A 15082-nucleotide genomic window follows, 5' to 3' on the forward strand; every position below is an offset into this window, starting at 1 on the left:
TCTTTTTTTTTTTACGAGTAAAACATGTCATTAAAAATGCCATAAGTCTTCCAATGAGCATGGGAAACAATTTAATCACATAACTTATCCTCCGAAGAATCTATCAAAGCATTTCTGAAGAAATTTATTTGCAAACTTGGCGTCGCTGTCATCAGTACAAACACTGTTGCGTCAGACATTTGAAAATGCCAATTCTGTATCAGAAAAGCATTTTCCTGTCACAACACTCAAGAGCGCATATTACTGCAACAATTCTCTTTCACACTTCCAGCTATGATAACAGCTTCAAGTGTCAAACATATGTCTGCAGAAAAAGCGTAGGAGAAAGTATCACAGAGGCAAAGGGAAGAAAGTATGCTGAATATCACAAGTTTTTATGTGTCAGGTGATGCTGCTTTTCATTTTTTTTGAATTCCTGTTTTTCTTCTTGAAAAAATGTGATAATTGCTCCTTCAACGTCTCAGGACAGCGCGCCATATTGGTTATGTTAAAGGTGCAAAAGCATTCGCTTTGCATTCCTTTTCATGTTCGTACGACGATGTTAGTGGTGCAGCAGTTTTCTGACAGGCTGGTAAGTAAGCGGCTGGGAAGTGTCTCTTTCAAAGACTGTTCAGTGCTTCCTAAATTGGATGCAAACTCTATGATGAGAATGAGAAACATATTGTTAGTAGTAATATCCAGCACAAGCTTTCGTAAAATAAGTTTTGCTGTTGTTCCCTGCCCAACCAGATCAAGGGCACATACAGCCAAGTGAGTGTAATTAACTTTTTCCAAACTAATTTGGATAATCTGTCCCTTAGTTACCTTAGCTTGTGTGAAATTCCCAATTAACTATATCCCAGCAAAATCACAAAACAACGCCATGTGAAATTTCTTAATGAATTCCTTTGTCTCTGACTGGCACAGATGAGGCATGAGAAAGGCACATGTACGGCGAGCGTATTAGTTAGGCGAGCCCATGTGATGGTGCCCGTTCACGGCTGACGGAGTGTTGGTATCCTCGGGCATGGCTGCCAAGCTGCCAGTCTGTGCCGTCACACCTTGCTGCCTTTAAAGATTGCCCTGCAGAGACGGGGAGGGGGTACGGAGGGACTCACGTTTTTTAACAACGCACAGTCTGGCAACCCAGGAGGGTTTACGACTCAGGATCGGTGCCAAGAACTGCCCACCAGAGAGAAGGGGGGGGGGGGGCGAGGGAGGGAGAGAGGAGGGGAAGAGGATGCAAGGAGATATGGGTGTAGAGCACACACAGTCACTTTCACGCAAGGTATGTGTGTATGAATATGTGCATATATGAATGTATGTTTGTGTGTGTGTGTGTGTGTGTGTGTGTGTGTGTGTGTGTGTGTGTGTGTGTGTGTGTGTGTGAGAAGAGACAGCTGGGTCCAATATCGGGGTGTATATCCAACAAAATAGTATCTCAAATCAATTCATCAAGCTTTCTCTGTGACATATTAAGGGAAAGAGAAAAGTGTGTGCACATACAATGTACCTCTAGCATCATGCACACACACACACACACACGCACGCACACGCATACGCACACACACACGCACGCATACACACACAAACACTGCCTTTTCTCGGTAATCCACACAAATGGCAGTGGATGGCAGAATGTAAATGAGCTGGTTATTACACAGCAACGTTCATCAAGCTGAGCTGGAAAGACTTCAATGGCCCTGATGAATATGCATGCAAATTTGTTAATTAAGTTAATTATTCTGCTGAAAATTCATTTGTCTTCCCAAGGACATTTCTGCGATGATTTTAACATGTTTCAACCATTAGTCATGCACGGTGCTATTGAAAATCACTTCTGTTCACCTTTTGGAAAGTTGTGGCCAAAAAGGGGGATAGAACACCTACAAATGAGGAGGAGGAGGGACGAAGCAGGTAGAGGACAACATATCAGGGGCGTGGAGTGTGGTCGGAGGTAGACGGCAGCTGGTGCAGCCTGAGGATAAGGAAGGGTAAGCCAAAAAGCATGGTCTGTAGGATATTAGCTCAGTGGGTAGTGCATTGAAGAGTCAGTGCCAGGTCTGGAGGTCCAGTTCTAAAAATGTTTTCATTCAAAGCACAGCAAAGCACTTTGGACCAAAACGGGTTCTCTTATGTGAGGTGAGGTTTTAGGTTGTGGACAAACATATAAAGACACACAGTTTATGAGCTAAATGGATTATTACATATATGTCCTGGGATTACAACTGTTTCATTATATTAATGGTCTAATCTTGAATATATATTCCCATGTCATGTCACGTTATGTCATGTCATATTATCTTGTTACATGGCTTAACTAATTCAAGATACAATGTTATCAGGCTCATCCACCTAATTAGGCTTTTCACATTTAAAGGATTGATTTGTTACCTTTAATCTCAACCCTAATTTGAAATAAGGCATCAAGAGCATGAAGCTAAGCGTGCGAGCATGCATCGGGTCAACACATTCATGGTCTCTTTGTATCAGTGTTTCATGACTCAGCCAAGGAGGTTATGTTTTTGGTTTGGTTGGTTGGTTTCTTTGTCAGCAGAATCGCGGAACAAGCTACTGGGCCGATCTTCTTGAAACCCGAGCAGATCTTAATCATGGCGGGGATACACACATTATATTTCACTTATGGAAACGGCCTTGGCAGAGAACTGCGCTCTCAGAGTGCCCTTGTAAATACTGGTGTTATTGCTTATATTACACAATATTTCCGCTCTTATAAAACTTGCTTTTGAAATTGAGTGAATGCATTTAAACCATGAGTGTCTTGTAGTCAAACTGAATTATATTGCTTATCAATAGTTTTCTGATTCCTATTGTCAGATGGTTTACGTCTTTTTTCAACATAGTATCTCTAAATCAGGGTTCTTATTTGATTTTATTTAACCTATTTAATTTTGCTGCATATTTTATGTACAGATAAGTAACTCTTTATTGTGTTAATGTCACAATTAATCAATTGACATGGTTTGACACATGGTAATGGTTAAATAACCTACATGTTTGTATCTAAAATCATAATTCTATAAAAATGTTTCATCATACCTCTACGAAATCTGTAATTTGACCATGTTATGCTATGTTATATTGTGCTATAATATTATTTGACAAATGTAGACAGAGCCATAACATCTGAGGGTAAAACATAATAAAATAAAATAAAAATGTCCTGGGAATACAGATATATATTAGAGGCCCATGTCAACTTGGCCACATTCATTTCAGGTATATTCCCATGTCTTGTTTTTACTCTAGTTGTGTCGCCTTGTCCACAATCCTTCTCCTATCATTGTCCACGACGCCACTAAGTAACAAAAAAAAGATACTTGAAATACGTGTGAATGAGCAACATTACAAGTGAAAGTTTCAAAGCGAGACACGCTGGAAGAAGAGATACGAAACAAGCCAGATGGGAAGAATTTAGCAAGAAACATCAGGACGCACTGTTTGATACATCAAATGGCCAGTCTTACAAGAGGCAGCTAAGCCTTTGCAATAGGCTTAGTCTGAATATCCAGATGTTTGATTTGTTAATTAAGTCTCCATGGTAGTTAATCACTGTGTTTTTCTATTGTACAACAGCAGGTAAGTAGAGGACGATGACCCTAAAATATAGAGTGTGAGATATGCAGAGACAGGCTGCTTTTATTCTTTGTGGTGAATATTTGTTGTTTAAAAACACACACAGGCCATAAAAGTTGCTGAGTCAAAAAACAAGTGAAACCTGAATCTGTATTCAAATCAGTCCAGCTCTTTAGCTCCTCTTTTGTTGGGACTAATGTTATTTTTAGCAGAGCAGAAGCGAGTACGTATCTGTCTTAATCTGCTGTAGATTGTAATCAATAATGTGGCCCAGTAATAATGAAACAAACAGTATGCTGCCAATACCCAGGTCCCCTCTAGTGGAGAAATGTAGCAGTGCAGTCGACAAATGAAAGTCAAGATGCAGCATCAGAAGGTTTTTTATTTAAATGTTTTAATCTCATCTTTCAAATTCAGGCTTTTAAAGAATTTATTCCAAAACATGTCACCCTCCTGGATTCATGACTGAGCGAAGCAAAGATGTGTTTGTTCGGGTGTGTGTTAAACAGTGAATCTAATCCTTTTTTTAAAAACATTTTGTTCCCGTGACAAATTCAATAAGGATGAGGTGCATTAGTAGAATGTCATACATGCTAATGTTTGTCATACAAGGATTAAGTCGTCTATATTTGTTGACTAAAACAGTTGTTTGTAATGATAAGGCTGACACACTTAATCGATTTGCACGCATTTGCCTGACAGTCCAGATTAACAGGCAATAAGACTTTATTAGCAAATTCACACACATGTACACATTTGCAAGGCATCAATTCAATTCACATATGGTTGGAGTAATTATCGTTATAGATAGCTGGAATTAAAGGGGAGCTATCAATGTGAAAAGGAGGGTGAGTTGCCCTGGAGAGAAGAAGAGCAGGGAGTGAACGTTAGGGCTAAGGAGGGCTAGTAGCACAGACTATGTAAGAAAACAACAACAGCTGTTTAGCTTGTGGCTAAAATCAGGATGGAACAACAACAACATCATTTGCTAAGAAAATGATCTGGGAAAAGAGATTGTACTGACTCGAAGTATGAAATGGGATGCCTTAGATCGTCTTTTCTATTTTAGCTCCGTGGGGTGTATACTATTCTGTATTGTTCTATTTAGTTTTCTTCTCTGTGGTTTATGGATGCATTTAATTCTTACAATATATTGTTTTATTTGCATATTATAAAAAGAACATTTTGGAGTCCTTCCCCCAACCAGCTGACACTCATCAACATACGATCACTTCCTTCTCAGAAAAGCTGATAAGTCCAAAAGCTGTTTGCGAACAATCATACATTGTTGATACACGAGGAACATTATGCAAGACCGTGGGATGGCTGTTCCCTATACACAGGTGCAATGCAGCTTTGAATCTGCTCTACTCAGAGGTCACTGTTATTTTTGAGTGAATAAAGACACATGACAGACTAAATACTGGTCATTATCATTGTTGACTTGTACACACAACTTTATTGCAACTACAGTATTCAATATATTGCTGCTATTATACGCAGAGATAATATTCGGCACATAACCGTCTCCCAGTGCCTGCCAGAGAATGTGTGAGCACACCCGTGACTGCTCTGCCCTTGACTTGCATCCATTCATCCAAGCGTGCTGGATGGTTTAGTTAATTAAGCTTAATCTACCCCCAGAGACAGATATGAGTGCTGTTACAGTGGCCCACTGAGCTGTCCCTATACACTCTTCACTGGACCCCCCGTGGAGCTATCAGGACCGCGCTACTCAACCATGTTCAAGTACACTGACAGGGCTCTGGAGGAACACATTACATATAATAGAGTTAAAAGATTTGGACCACAGAAGACGGGAAAAAAAGGTTTGTGAAATATTTTAATTACCAAAAACAAAACAGCTAAATTACCTCAACTGTTGGAAGGTCTGGCACATGTCATTTTAAAGAAAAGCCTGCGGACTGTTGACTTTGATATAGTTGACTATATCACAAGTATGTTTTATTTTATTGATCCTGCTGCTGAGAGTTCATTTGTTTATTCTGTGTCACATAGACAATGTCACTCCAGAGGGAAGTACTTCCCGGACATAGTGGCCAGGTTGATGTGTAAAAAGGAAAAGAGAAGAAGAGGTTGGGGAGGGGGGGAATAAATTAACCAGATTCAGAATTGCTTTATTTGCAGTTAAAGTGTGCACAACGAACATTGTCTGGTTAATTGGTGCTTGCACATATGAAGCCAGATACTAAACAGGTGTGGACAGAACTATAACATCTGATATGCAGGTAATACTGTTCGACATAACCTGCACTTTGTAGGCGAAAACTGTCTTGGGAATACATTTATTACACTTTTTAAAACCTAATCCTATTTTATTTTAATTGTATAAAACACACACAAGACATAAGTCCATAATGAATAATAAACAACTTGTGAATAATGGATCGTAATTCAAAGCACAGGCTTGTTTTACCCAAAAATATTATTTAATCATAACATAATCAAACATTAACAACATACAATAATATTAGATATAAATGCCGTATACGTGTTTGTCTGTTATTGTGCACAGTATGCATGATATCAATCAGTAACATGGTATTAAAGGTTAAATATCCAACCTGTAAAACATCAACTATTATCACATTGACATCAAAGCACGAGATTAAAATGAATAGGGAGAAAATTGCATAGTTTCATAGGATTTGTATTTATTTATTTTCTTTTTAAATTGACGTCCTAGAAATGATCTCCAGCTTCACTTCCTTTCATTTCTGTTGCCATCTTGTGGGTTGATTTGTTCAGTACAGTAAGATCATCATTACAATGTGATCTTGAGTGTTGATTTAATTACAGTTGAGAACATACAGTTGTTCTAATACATATGGAGTTACAGTATGCTGCTGCTGCTGCTGCTGCTGCTGCTGCTGCTGCTGCTGCTGCTGCTGCTGCTTCCCGTCATGAAACAAAGTTGCTTTAGTTTTATATACTGTAGGTCTCCTTAAATAAATGCTTCATTTTTTCTCAGCATTTCTTCTTTTGGATTGAATCCAGCCAAACCATCTCCTCTTTCCTTCAAGACAATATTACAACCACCAAAGTTTCAGTCTCCTGTCTTTCACAATTAGTTTATTTGTTTATCTCCAGTACATACAAGAGTAGTTCACTTCCCCGCATGACTCATCACTGTTCTTGTTTCTGCCTGCTCCTTCACCATTATTCTGTTGCAATAGACTAATGGTCTTCCCCCCAGAAAAGCGTTAAGTCTTTCAAGCTTTCGATTTCTTTACATGTGTGGTTTTCTTTTTACACAGAAGCAAAAACACAAGAGAAAAACTGTAAGGATGGATTAAACACTCGCGTTGACTGCAATCGTTTTCATGTCCAGCTTGCTTCATAGGCTTCATGAGCTTGTTGCTTGAAACATGTTATGGGGAGATGCCTCCTAAATCTTTGTGCTCCAAACATATAGAACAGCGGGTTCAGGCAGCAGTGTAAGTAAAGCAGTACGTAAGATATTAACCCTAAACGATGCATTTCCTGTGTCCGTTCACAACACCGAACATCACCAAGGACAATATAAAGTTTCTGATATTGATTGGTGCCAAACAAAGAGAAAGAAAACAAGAATCATCCCTAAAAATCCACATTGAATCCTGGTGATCTATGTGCATCCTGCACTGCTTGATAGTTATCCACATGTGGACACAGCACAATGTAATGAGAATGAAGGATATGAGAAAGAAAAGGCCAGTCTGCATGCAGATGTCAAAGAGCAACATCATGGCAGTGAGGATCCACACATAGCTGTCCAGCCCAAGATGATAAGCCCCTGTTATGACTCTACAGGCCCAGTCTTCAGAGATCCAGCCATGGAGTACAGGAACATTTCACCTAACCCCAACATTTTTGCGAAGCGAAGGATTATGTCTCAGCTTTTGTTGCAACTTTTGAATTGGCATCACCAAATAAAAGACACGACAATATATTCTTTGTCATGTTGGATGACATCTTCTCTATTTGATGTTTGTCAATAAAAGCTCATTAACAGTAGACACCTCATTAACATAAGGTTTCTCTTTTCAGCAGATTCAAGTTCATATTTTCAAGTTTCATTCACTGTTCTCAGACTTTTATTTCATGTTTTAATCCAAATACTCAAAATGCAAATCAATATTCTCAAGTTGTATTCCATATTCTCGTACTTCAATCCACCTTTTTGTATTTTCATTCCAAATTCTCAAGCTGTCCAATTAAATTTTTACATAAATGTTTTCCCAAAATGAATAAATACATGAATAAAGATGCTGTAACATAATTCAAAGTGATAAAATGCCAAAGAAACGTTACCTTGGGTATGCACTCAGTGTCACTCCAGCTGCTGCTCGCTGCTCTGCTTAGTACTTGTATATTGTTTTTAATCTTATATAGTTCATGTAATATTGCCAGACAGTTTCACTCTCTCTTGGACTTTACCCAGAGAAAATTGCTTTCACAGCAGAATTTAAAATCCAGCCTGTTATCCCATATCACTGCTTTTGCTTGAAAACAGAAGTGAAACAGCCAAATCCAGTAAATGTTATTTAATTGTATTACAGTAACAGCACAGCAATGTTTTCCTTCATAATGACAGAAAGTGCAGCAGTGCCACATATCATCACACACACTGACATTCTTTACATATATTTATAAAATAATTACAGAAGAATAGACCACCTCTTATCTTTAAGGAAATATACAAAAACAAATTAATTAAATACAAATATCACATACAAACATTTTCAGATGTCTCATTTCACAAGCGAATGTCTATGTGGTGTTTAGTTCCAACATGACAGCAGAGTTTTGTGCTGTAAAAGCTACATTTTGAACAACAGAAGTGTCTCTCCCCCTGTTCTTCCTGCGGACCTTCTCGCAGCGTAAAAGATCCAATAGATGCCTTTGCAACTTGTGTGAGAGCATATACAGCAGAGGGTTCATACAGCAGTGAGAATAAGCAAGTATACGACAAATGTAATACGCATTAAACAAGCGTTCCATTGCAGAACAGCTCTTGGGTTCATACAAAGACCCGATCAAAATCAAAATATTGTGAGGTCCCCAGCAGACGAAGAAGGCTGCAACAATACATAACACCACTACCACGGTCCTGTGCTTTCTCCTGTTTGAAGCCTGCAACACTGTCTTGAGTATGGCAGAATAGCAGAAAACAATGATGGCAAATGGGAGGAAGAAGAGCAATGACACTTGGAGATAATACCCCAGCTTGTCATCATGGCCATCAGAGGGATCCTCACACCTGTAAATACCATCCCAGTCTTCCACCGTCACTTTGATAGCATCCCTCACGGATGCAGCAATGCTGAGGACCCAGGCGGCTGCACAGCTGACCATGGCACACCTCTGCCTCCTTGCAGAGTTGGCTGGCCAGTTGTGCAGCACCACTGTTCTGAAACGATCCACGGTCATGGCGGTCAGTAGAATGATGCTACTGTACAAACCAACAATGTATGCCGCAATCATCAACTTGCAGGCAAACTCACCAAAGACCCATTGGTGCAGCTGATAGACGGCAGAAAATGGAAGAGTGACAGTGAAGATCAAATCGGAACAGGCCAGGTTCAGGATGAATATATTTGTGACATGTCTTAGGTCCTCGTAGATGACGAGAACAAATACGAGGAGACAGTTGCATGTGAAGCTGAAGATGAAGATCAAAATGAAGAAGGCACCACTGAAGGTTTCAAAGTCAACCATCTCATCACAAAGAATTTCCACACCGCCGCTGTCGTTCACACCTCCGTCTCTCACCGTGGAGTTGGATGCCATCGTACGTTTTCTAGGAAACATGAGCACAAAACTAAAATTGGCAAAATGTAATTAAGACTGAGCAGATGTCTACAAACCTTCAGCAATATGTTGTTTAAAAAAAGTAATTCCTCGTAAAATATTTCAATATGGAGAACAATTAAGTACTAAGTAGGTCACCCTAAAATATGGAGAGCAATTACAGTAAATAATAAGAAACTTACACCGACCAACGGCTTTCACGTCTTGTGCTGAATTGAACTGTGGAGGAAAAGTGATGTAAAAGAGGAAATTCTTTCAGCAGTAACTCGTTCTGTTTCACATTCAGTCAGACATGCTGCATCAGTATTACATGAACATATTTGGATTTGTGCAACACGGGTGACAAAATGCTGCTGCTTTTATAACATTACCAAGAAACAGCAGTGATGGTTATTAAAAAACAGAGACGCTCCAGAAATATAATTTCCTTTATCTTTATTTTTTTGTTAAGCATGGAAATAATTATGATGATGAAATGATCAAGCAAAAATAAACGCAATTTTTATCACAAATTCCAAATGATCATACACAAAAAGACTCTCTTGAAAGGAAAGTATTACCTTGTGAAAGAGACAAGGTAAGAACATAAATGAATTGATCTAAATGATTGATATGAAAGCATAAAGTAAAATGCATTAAATCAAAGTGAATCACGTATTATCTGTAATAACTTGTATAATCAATGTATCAACATTTATTCAAAATCACATACATATTAACCTAAATACACAGGGCCGGCTGTTATTTTATAATAGCAGTTTGATTGGAAACTACAAAGTGAAATGGATGCAATTGTATGACATTTTGGATATCCCTTTTATCACAAATAAAAGTTGTGTACTTCGTATCCGGTCAGTGGCTCGTGTGTCAGTGGCTCCTTGTCGACAACCTTGAGACGACGTTACACTGCTGCCGTTTAAACGCTGCTCAGTTGGTATTAAGGGGCCTGGTGAGTGCTAAAATAATATCCATTACACCATCAACACAAGGCAGGGTGGATTCATGGGTTCATGTTGTTTACGCTAAATTCTGACGTCGAGATTCGACAGACCGGGCGCCATTTTATCCAATCTTCTGTCTGGTTCATGACAGGAGTGGAACCCGGCGTGGTCTTCTGCTGGTGTAGACCATCCACTTCATTGTTTGGTCATTGAAGTTGTTTGTGCCATTACAATTTACAAATGTCAACATACTTTTGAATGAGGTTTTACTTACTTTGGCACAGAACCTGGATGTTCTGGTTCTCTACATACATCTACTACATCGAGAACTCTTCACCACTTGTCACCGATGTGATAGTTAGTCGGCTATGCCTGTTGATGATGCGGTTATTGCTTTGGCCCCAGCCCTTCAGCATTTTCTTCAAATGGTTTTTGTATTTAACCCCCACAAACACATAAAACACAGGGTTGAGGCAGCAGTGTGAAAAGGCAAAAAGCCGGCTAATGTAAAAGGCGTAACCGAGTGGCTCAGATGTTTTGCACGCACTTGCCACAGTCTTTGAGTCAGCAGGTGGTTTGGGCCAGAAATCAAATGACTGTAGAAATATCACTATATTGTAAGGTGCCCATCCCACAAAGAAAACAACAATGAGAATAAAAATGAGTTTTAAAGTTTTGTTCTTTCTTCTTTGGGCAGTAGGACGCATCAACCTGCACATGATCTGAGAATAACAAAAGATGAACACCACTGAACTCACAACGAAGAGAACATTCTGCTGGTAGATTCCCCATAAGCTCCAGAAAGAATTTGCATATACACACATATTTTGCTCCACTTTGATGAAGATGAAGGCTGGACTGGCGACAAATAAACTCACTGCCCAAACGATCACACATGTTATGACACTGAAGGAGCCTGTGGTGGACACAATGTCAGACAGAGGATTCATGACAGCTACATAACGGTGAGCAGTCATCAGGATGAGGAGGATACCACTGCTGTAGAAACCAACGTAGAAGACAAAGTTGACTATCTGGCATGCAGGTTGCCCTAAAGTCCATCCATACATGTGATAGGAGGCCCAGAAGGGCAGACCTGCGGTGAAGAAGAGATCCGATATAGCCAGGTTCAGGGTGAAAGCATTGGTGAGGGATTTGAGGTTCTCATACTTGGCCAGAATCACAATGACCAGGATGTTGCCAAACAGACTGAGGATGAGTATGATGGAGAAGAACACCGGAGTCAAGGTCGCTCCAAAATGCAGGACGTTTGTATTGTTGCACATTTCATCTTCATACTCATCGTCATAGTAGGAGTTATTGACCATGGTTATATCAAAGGGTGAGCCAGTTGTTGCCATATTCATTCAGAAAGAAGACAATCCTTAAAAAAAGACATAAAGGCGTTTGTTAAAGGGGTAAATCAAATGACACACACTTAATGATACAGCATTGAATGAGATGATAACATGCTAAAAATGTTTTTCATAGATGTCAAGATTTCATCGGGTAATATATCCATAGATTATTATGATTCTCTTGATACATGACTACATTTTTTATGTATAAAAAAATATATATATATTTTAAAGTGTCACTTTACCCAAATTTACAAAAAGCATATTTTCTCTTTTACTTCTTTTATTTAGTTAGTTTTGTTTTTATTTGCCCAGCCTTTGAGTTATCCACCTCCCTCCAACACAGTGCAACAGAAATACTTAGAATTTCTTTGTGTGATGCTCAAAGCCATGAAAAGAACATATACATACATTTACAGGCGCTGGAGAAGTGTTTATATATATATATATATATATATATATATATATATATATATATATATATATATATATATATATATATATAAACAACACTCAGAGGTACAGTTTGGAAAACAACATTCATATTTCAATAAGGGATTAGAAAGTATTTGGGACATATTATGCACATGTTCAGGTTCATGATTGTATTTTGGGTTTCTATTAGAACATGTTTACATGTTTAAATGATCAAAAACACATTATCTTTCCTCATACTGTCAGTCTGAATATACCTGTATTCACCCTCTGTCTGAAATGCTCCGTTTTAGCGCCTGTCTCTTTGTAAATGTCAAGATAATTAGGATCCTAATCTGTGTGCCTTGTTGAATTGCATGTTTTTAGACCTGGGAAGCACTGACAGTGTTGGCAACACAGCCTGTTGCTGTCATTACATTTTATTTTTTAATATTGTTTGTTAAGCAGAAATACCAGAGCTCCCCTTTTTTTTTTCAGCAGAGCGTTTCACTTCACACCATCAAGAAGAGAGAGAACAGCACGAGGAAATCTAACAATTACCTTTAAAATATAGTTTATAGTGTCGTGTTTGGGCACCACGTTGATCTTTGTGCTGTTGTAATGCTGCGATGATGTCACAGTTCAACTGATTTGAATGATGTGAGCAGAAGTCACTGACGTAAGTGCAAATACTAATCAGCAAAGATTTTGAACAAATGCACTCAATGTTATAATCTGAGCCCTATTTATTTTAATATAAAGTGTTATATGCATACTTGTTATTGTTGCCTCATGAGATCCCAGTGAAATAAAATTATACTTTCATGTAGGACACCAAAACACATAAACATAAATTGAGACTTTTAAACAATTCAACAGCAATAGTCTGTTTCCATTAACAGTGTTTTTAATAATTTAGATTATCCACAGACTTCAATGTGAACAGTTTAGGAACTGTTTTCTTTTCCATTAGTCATAGGGTAGCTGCTTAAATAAGTGTAAATTGTCTCTAAAGCTACTCAAATAAAGCCAAAACTATCTGCGTGGCTACCACTACAGGTAAGTGAGAAGAAAGTTATGTTTTTATTTTGAGTGAACTGAGCTTTAAACTGTTTTAATTTTCCTCTGCTTTAAAACTAGATGATCAAAATAAGAAGATAAAACATTCACACTTCAATTTCTATCTTTTTATTACTGACTGCATGAAAAAAAACAAATATTTCAGTAAAAAAATACATTTCTTACAAAATACAAAACATTATATATATATATATATATATATATATATATATATACATATATGTATATATAAACATGATTATAGAATTATATAAATTGCCCTTTTAACAAATAATTGAGAGAAACGTACTGTACCTGCACACGCCAGAGTCCTTTATGCAAATATAACTGGAACTGGGAATTGTTCTTCAATATCGACCACAAAGGTGAACAGAAATAAATGACGTCCGTGTGGACAACTTGGTTTCAACCACACATGTGACAAGACATGTTACCTTTAGTTTTAGTCACTACTTGTTTTTTGGGAATATTACACTTTCCCAAAGTGACAGGTGTTTCAGAACAACAATAACAGTCCAGGTAAACTATTCTAATTACTCAGTTTTTGTCATACAAATGTGTCACAAGTCGAAAAGCATTGTCCTCTCCTTGACACTTTTATAAATTGTCACAAAAAGGTGAAAAATATCAAGGATGACGTCCTTTTTAATCTGTCCAACAGTCCAAAACCAAAAGATATTCAATTAATAATTATATAAAACAGAAAAAAGCAAATCTTCAAACTCATGATACCATTGCACCAAACTACAATTGACATTAGAAAAAAAGAATATGTAAAAAAATAGCAACAAAAATGTATTAAATGTGTTTTATTCTTATGTCTACACAGTTGGGATGTTGCTTAGTATTACTGTTCTGTGTGTACAACAGTATGTAACACTTTGTAAACACCTTAGTGAGTGTCTCCTTTCACTTAAATGATCTAGCCTTTGTTTAAACAGGATGAGTTGGTTGAGAAAACCTGCTCTTAACAACACCCTGTTAACAGTTAAGGATGCAAACAGACACAATAAATACAACATGTATATTAGCAATAAACATAGACAGGTTATGATTATACCAAAGAAAATGTTTGAATTTATGCACATCATTTAGTTTTTGCATATCATACATTGATGATGCCTCTCTGGGAACCATCACCTTATCGTGGTGGAGAGGTTTGTGTGTCCCTATGAACCTGAGAGCTGTGTTGTCTGGAGCCTAGTGCTCCTGGTAGGGTCTCCCAAGGCAAATTGGTCTCAGGTGAGGGGCCAGACTAAGAATGGTTCAAAAACGACTTCATGAAAGAAAGGAAAAGGAAAGGAGAGACCCTGCCCGGAGGAAGCCCGGGGCCCCCGTCTGGAGCCAGGCCCAGAGGGAGGGCCCGACAGCGAGCGCCTGGTGGCCGGGTTTGCCACGGAGCCCGGTCGGGCACAGCCCGAAGAAGCTACGTGGTGCCTCCCATCCATCCATCTTGTGGGCCCACCACTCATGGGAAAAACCGCTGGGGTCGGGTGCGCTGTCACATGGGTGGCAGTGATGGTTAGGGACCTCGACGGACCAGACCCGGGCAGCAGAGGCTGGCTCTGGGGACGTGGAACGTCACCTCTCTGTGGGGGAAGGAGCCGGAACTAGTGCGGGAGGTGGAGCGCTACCAGTTGGATCTGGTGGGGCTTACCTCCACGCACAGTCTTGGCTCTGGAACCGTACTCCTGGATAGGGGTTGGACTTTATTCTTCTCCGGAGTTGCCCAAGGTGTGAGGCGTCGGGCCGGGGTGGGGATACTCACTAGCCCCCGGCTGAGCACCGCTATGTTGGAGTTTATCCCGGTGGACGAGAGGGTCGCCTCCCTACGCCTTCGGGTTATGGGGGGGAAAACTCTGACTGTTGTTTGTGCCTATGCCCCAAACCGCAGTTCTG

At 39.1% G+C, this 15082-nt stretch overlaps 2 protein-coding genes across 2 annotated transcripts; both read right to left on the bottom strand.

Annotated features, from left to right (window-relative positions):
- Positions 1–8108: 8108 nt before the first annotated feature.
- LOC115022633 (chemokine XC receptor 1-like) lies at positions 8109–9706 on the bottom strand. The gene is made up of 2 exons (XM_029453682.1): positions 9573–9706; positions 8109–9400 (listed from the first exon to the last, which is right to left on the bottom strand). The coding sequence occupies exon 2, from the start codon at positions 9388–9390 to the stop codon at positions 8350–8352; it is 1041 nt and encodes a 346-aa protein (XP_029309542.1). The 5' UTR covers positions 9391–9400; positions 9573–9706; the 3' UTR covers positions 8109–8349.
- Positions 9707–9810: 104 nt separating this feature from the next.
- On the bottom strand, positions 9811–13587 carry xcr1b.1 (chemokine (C motif) receptor 1b, duplicate 1). Its single transcript, XM_029453800.1, has 2 exons — positions 13478–13587; positions 9811–11715 (listed from the first exon to the last, which is right to left on the bottom strand). Exon 2 carries the CDS (start codon positions 11696–11698, stop codon positions 10649–10651), a length of 1050 nt encoding a protein of 349 aa, XP_029309660.1. The 5' UTR covers positions 11699–11715; positions 13478–13587; the 3' UTR covers positions 9811–10648.
- Positions 13588–15082: the final 1495 nt, after the last annotated feature.

This window comes from Cottoperca gobio, chromosome 17 (assembly GCF_900634415.1).
Source record: "Cottoperca gobio chromosome 17, fCotGob3.1, whole genome shotgun sequence".
Taxonomy (NCBI): Eukaryota; Metazoa; Chordata; class Actinopteri; order Perciformes; family Bovichtidae; genus Cottoperca; species Cottoperca gobio.

Coding starts and splice junctions, on each gene's coding strand:
- LOC115022633 (XM_029453682.1), bottom strand. CDS start 9,390: ATGTTTCCTAGAAAACGTACGATGGCATCCAACTCCACGGTGAGAGAC.
- xcr1b.1 (XM_029453800.1), bottom strand. CDS start 11,698: ATGAATATGGCAACAACTGGCTCACCCTTTGATATAACCATGGTCAAT.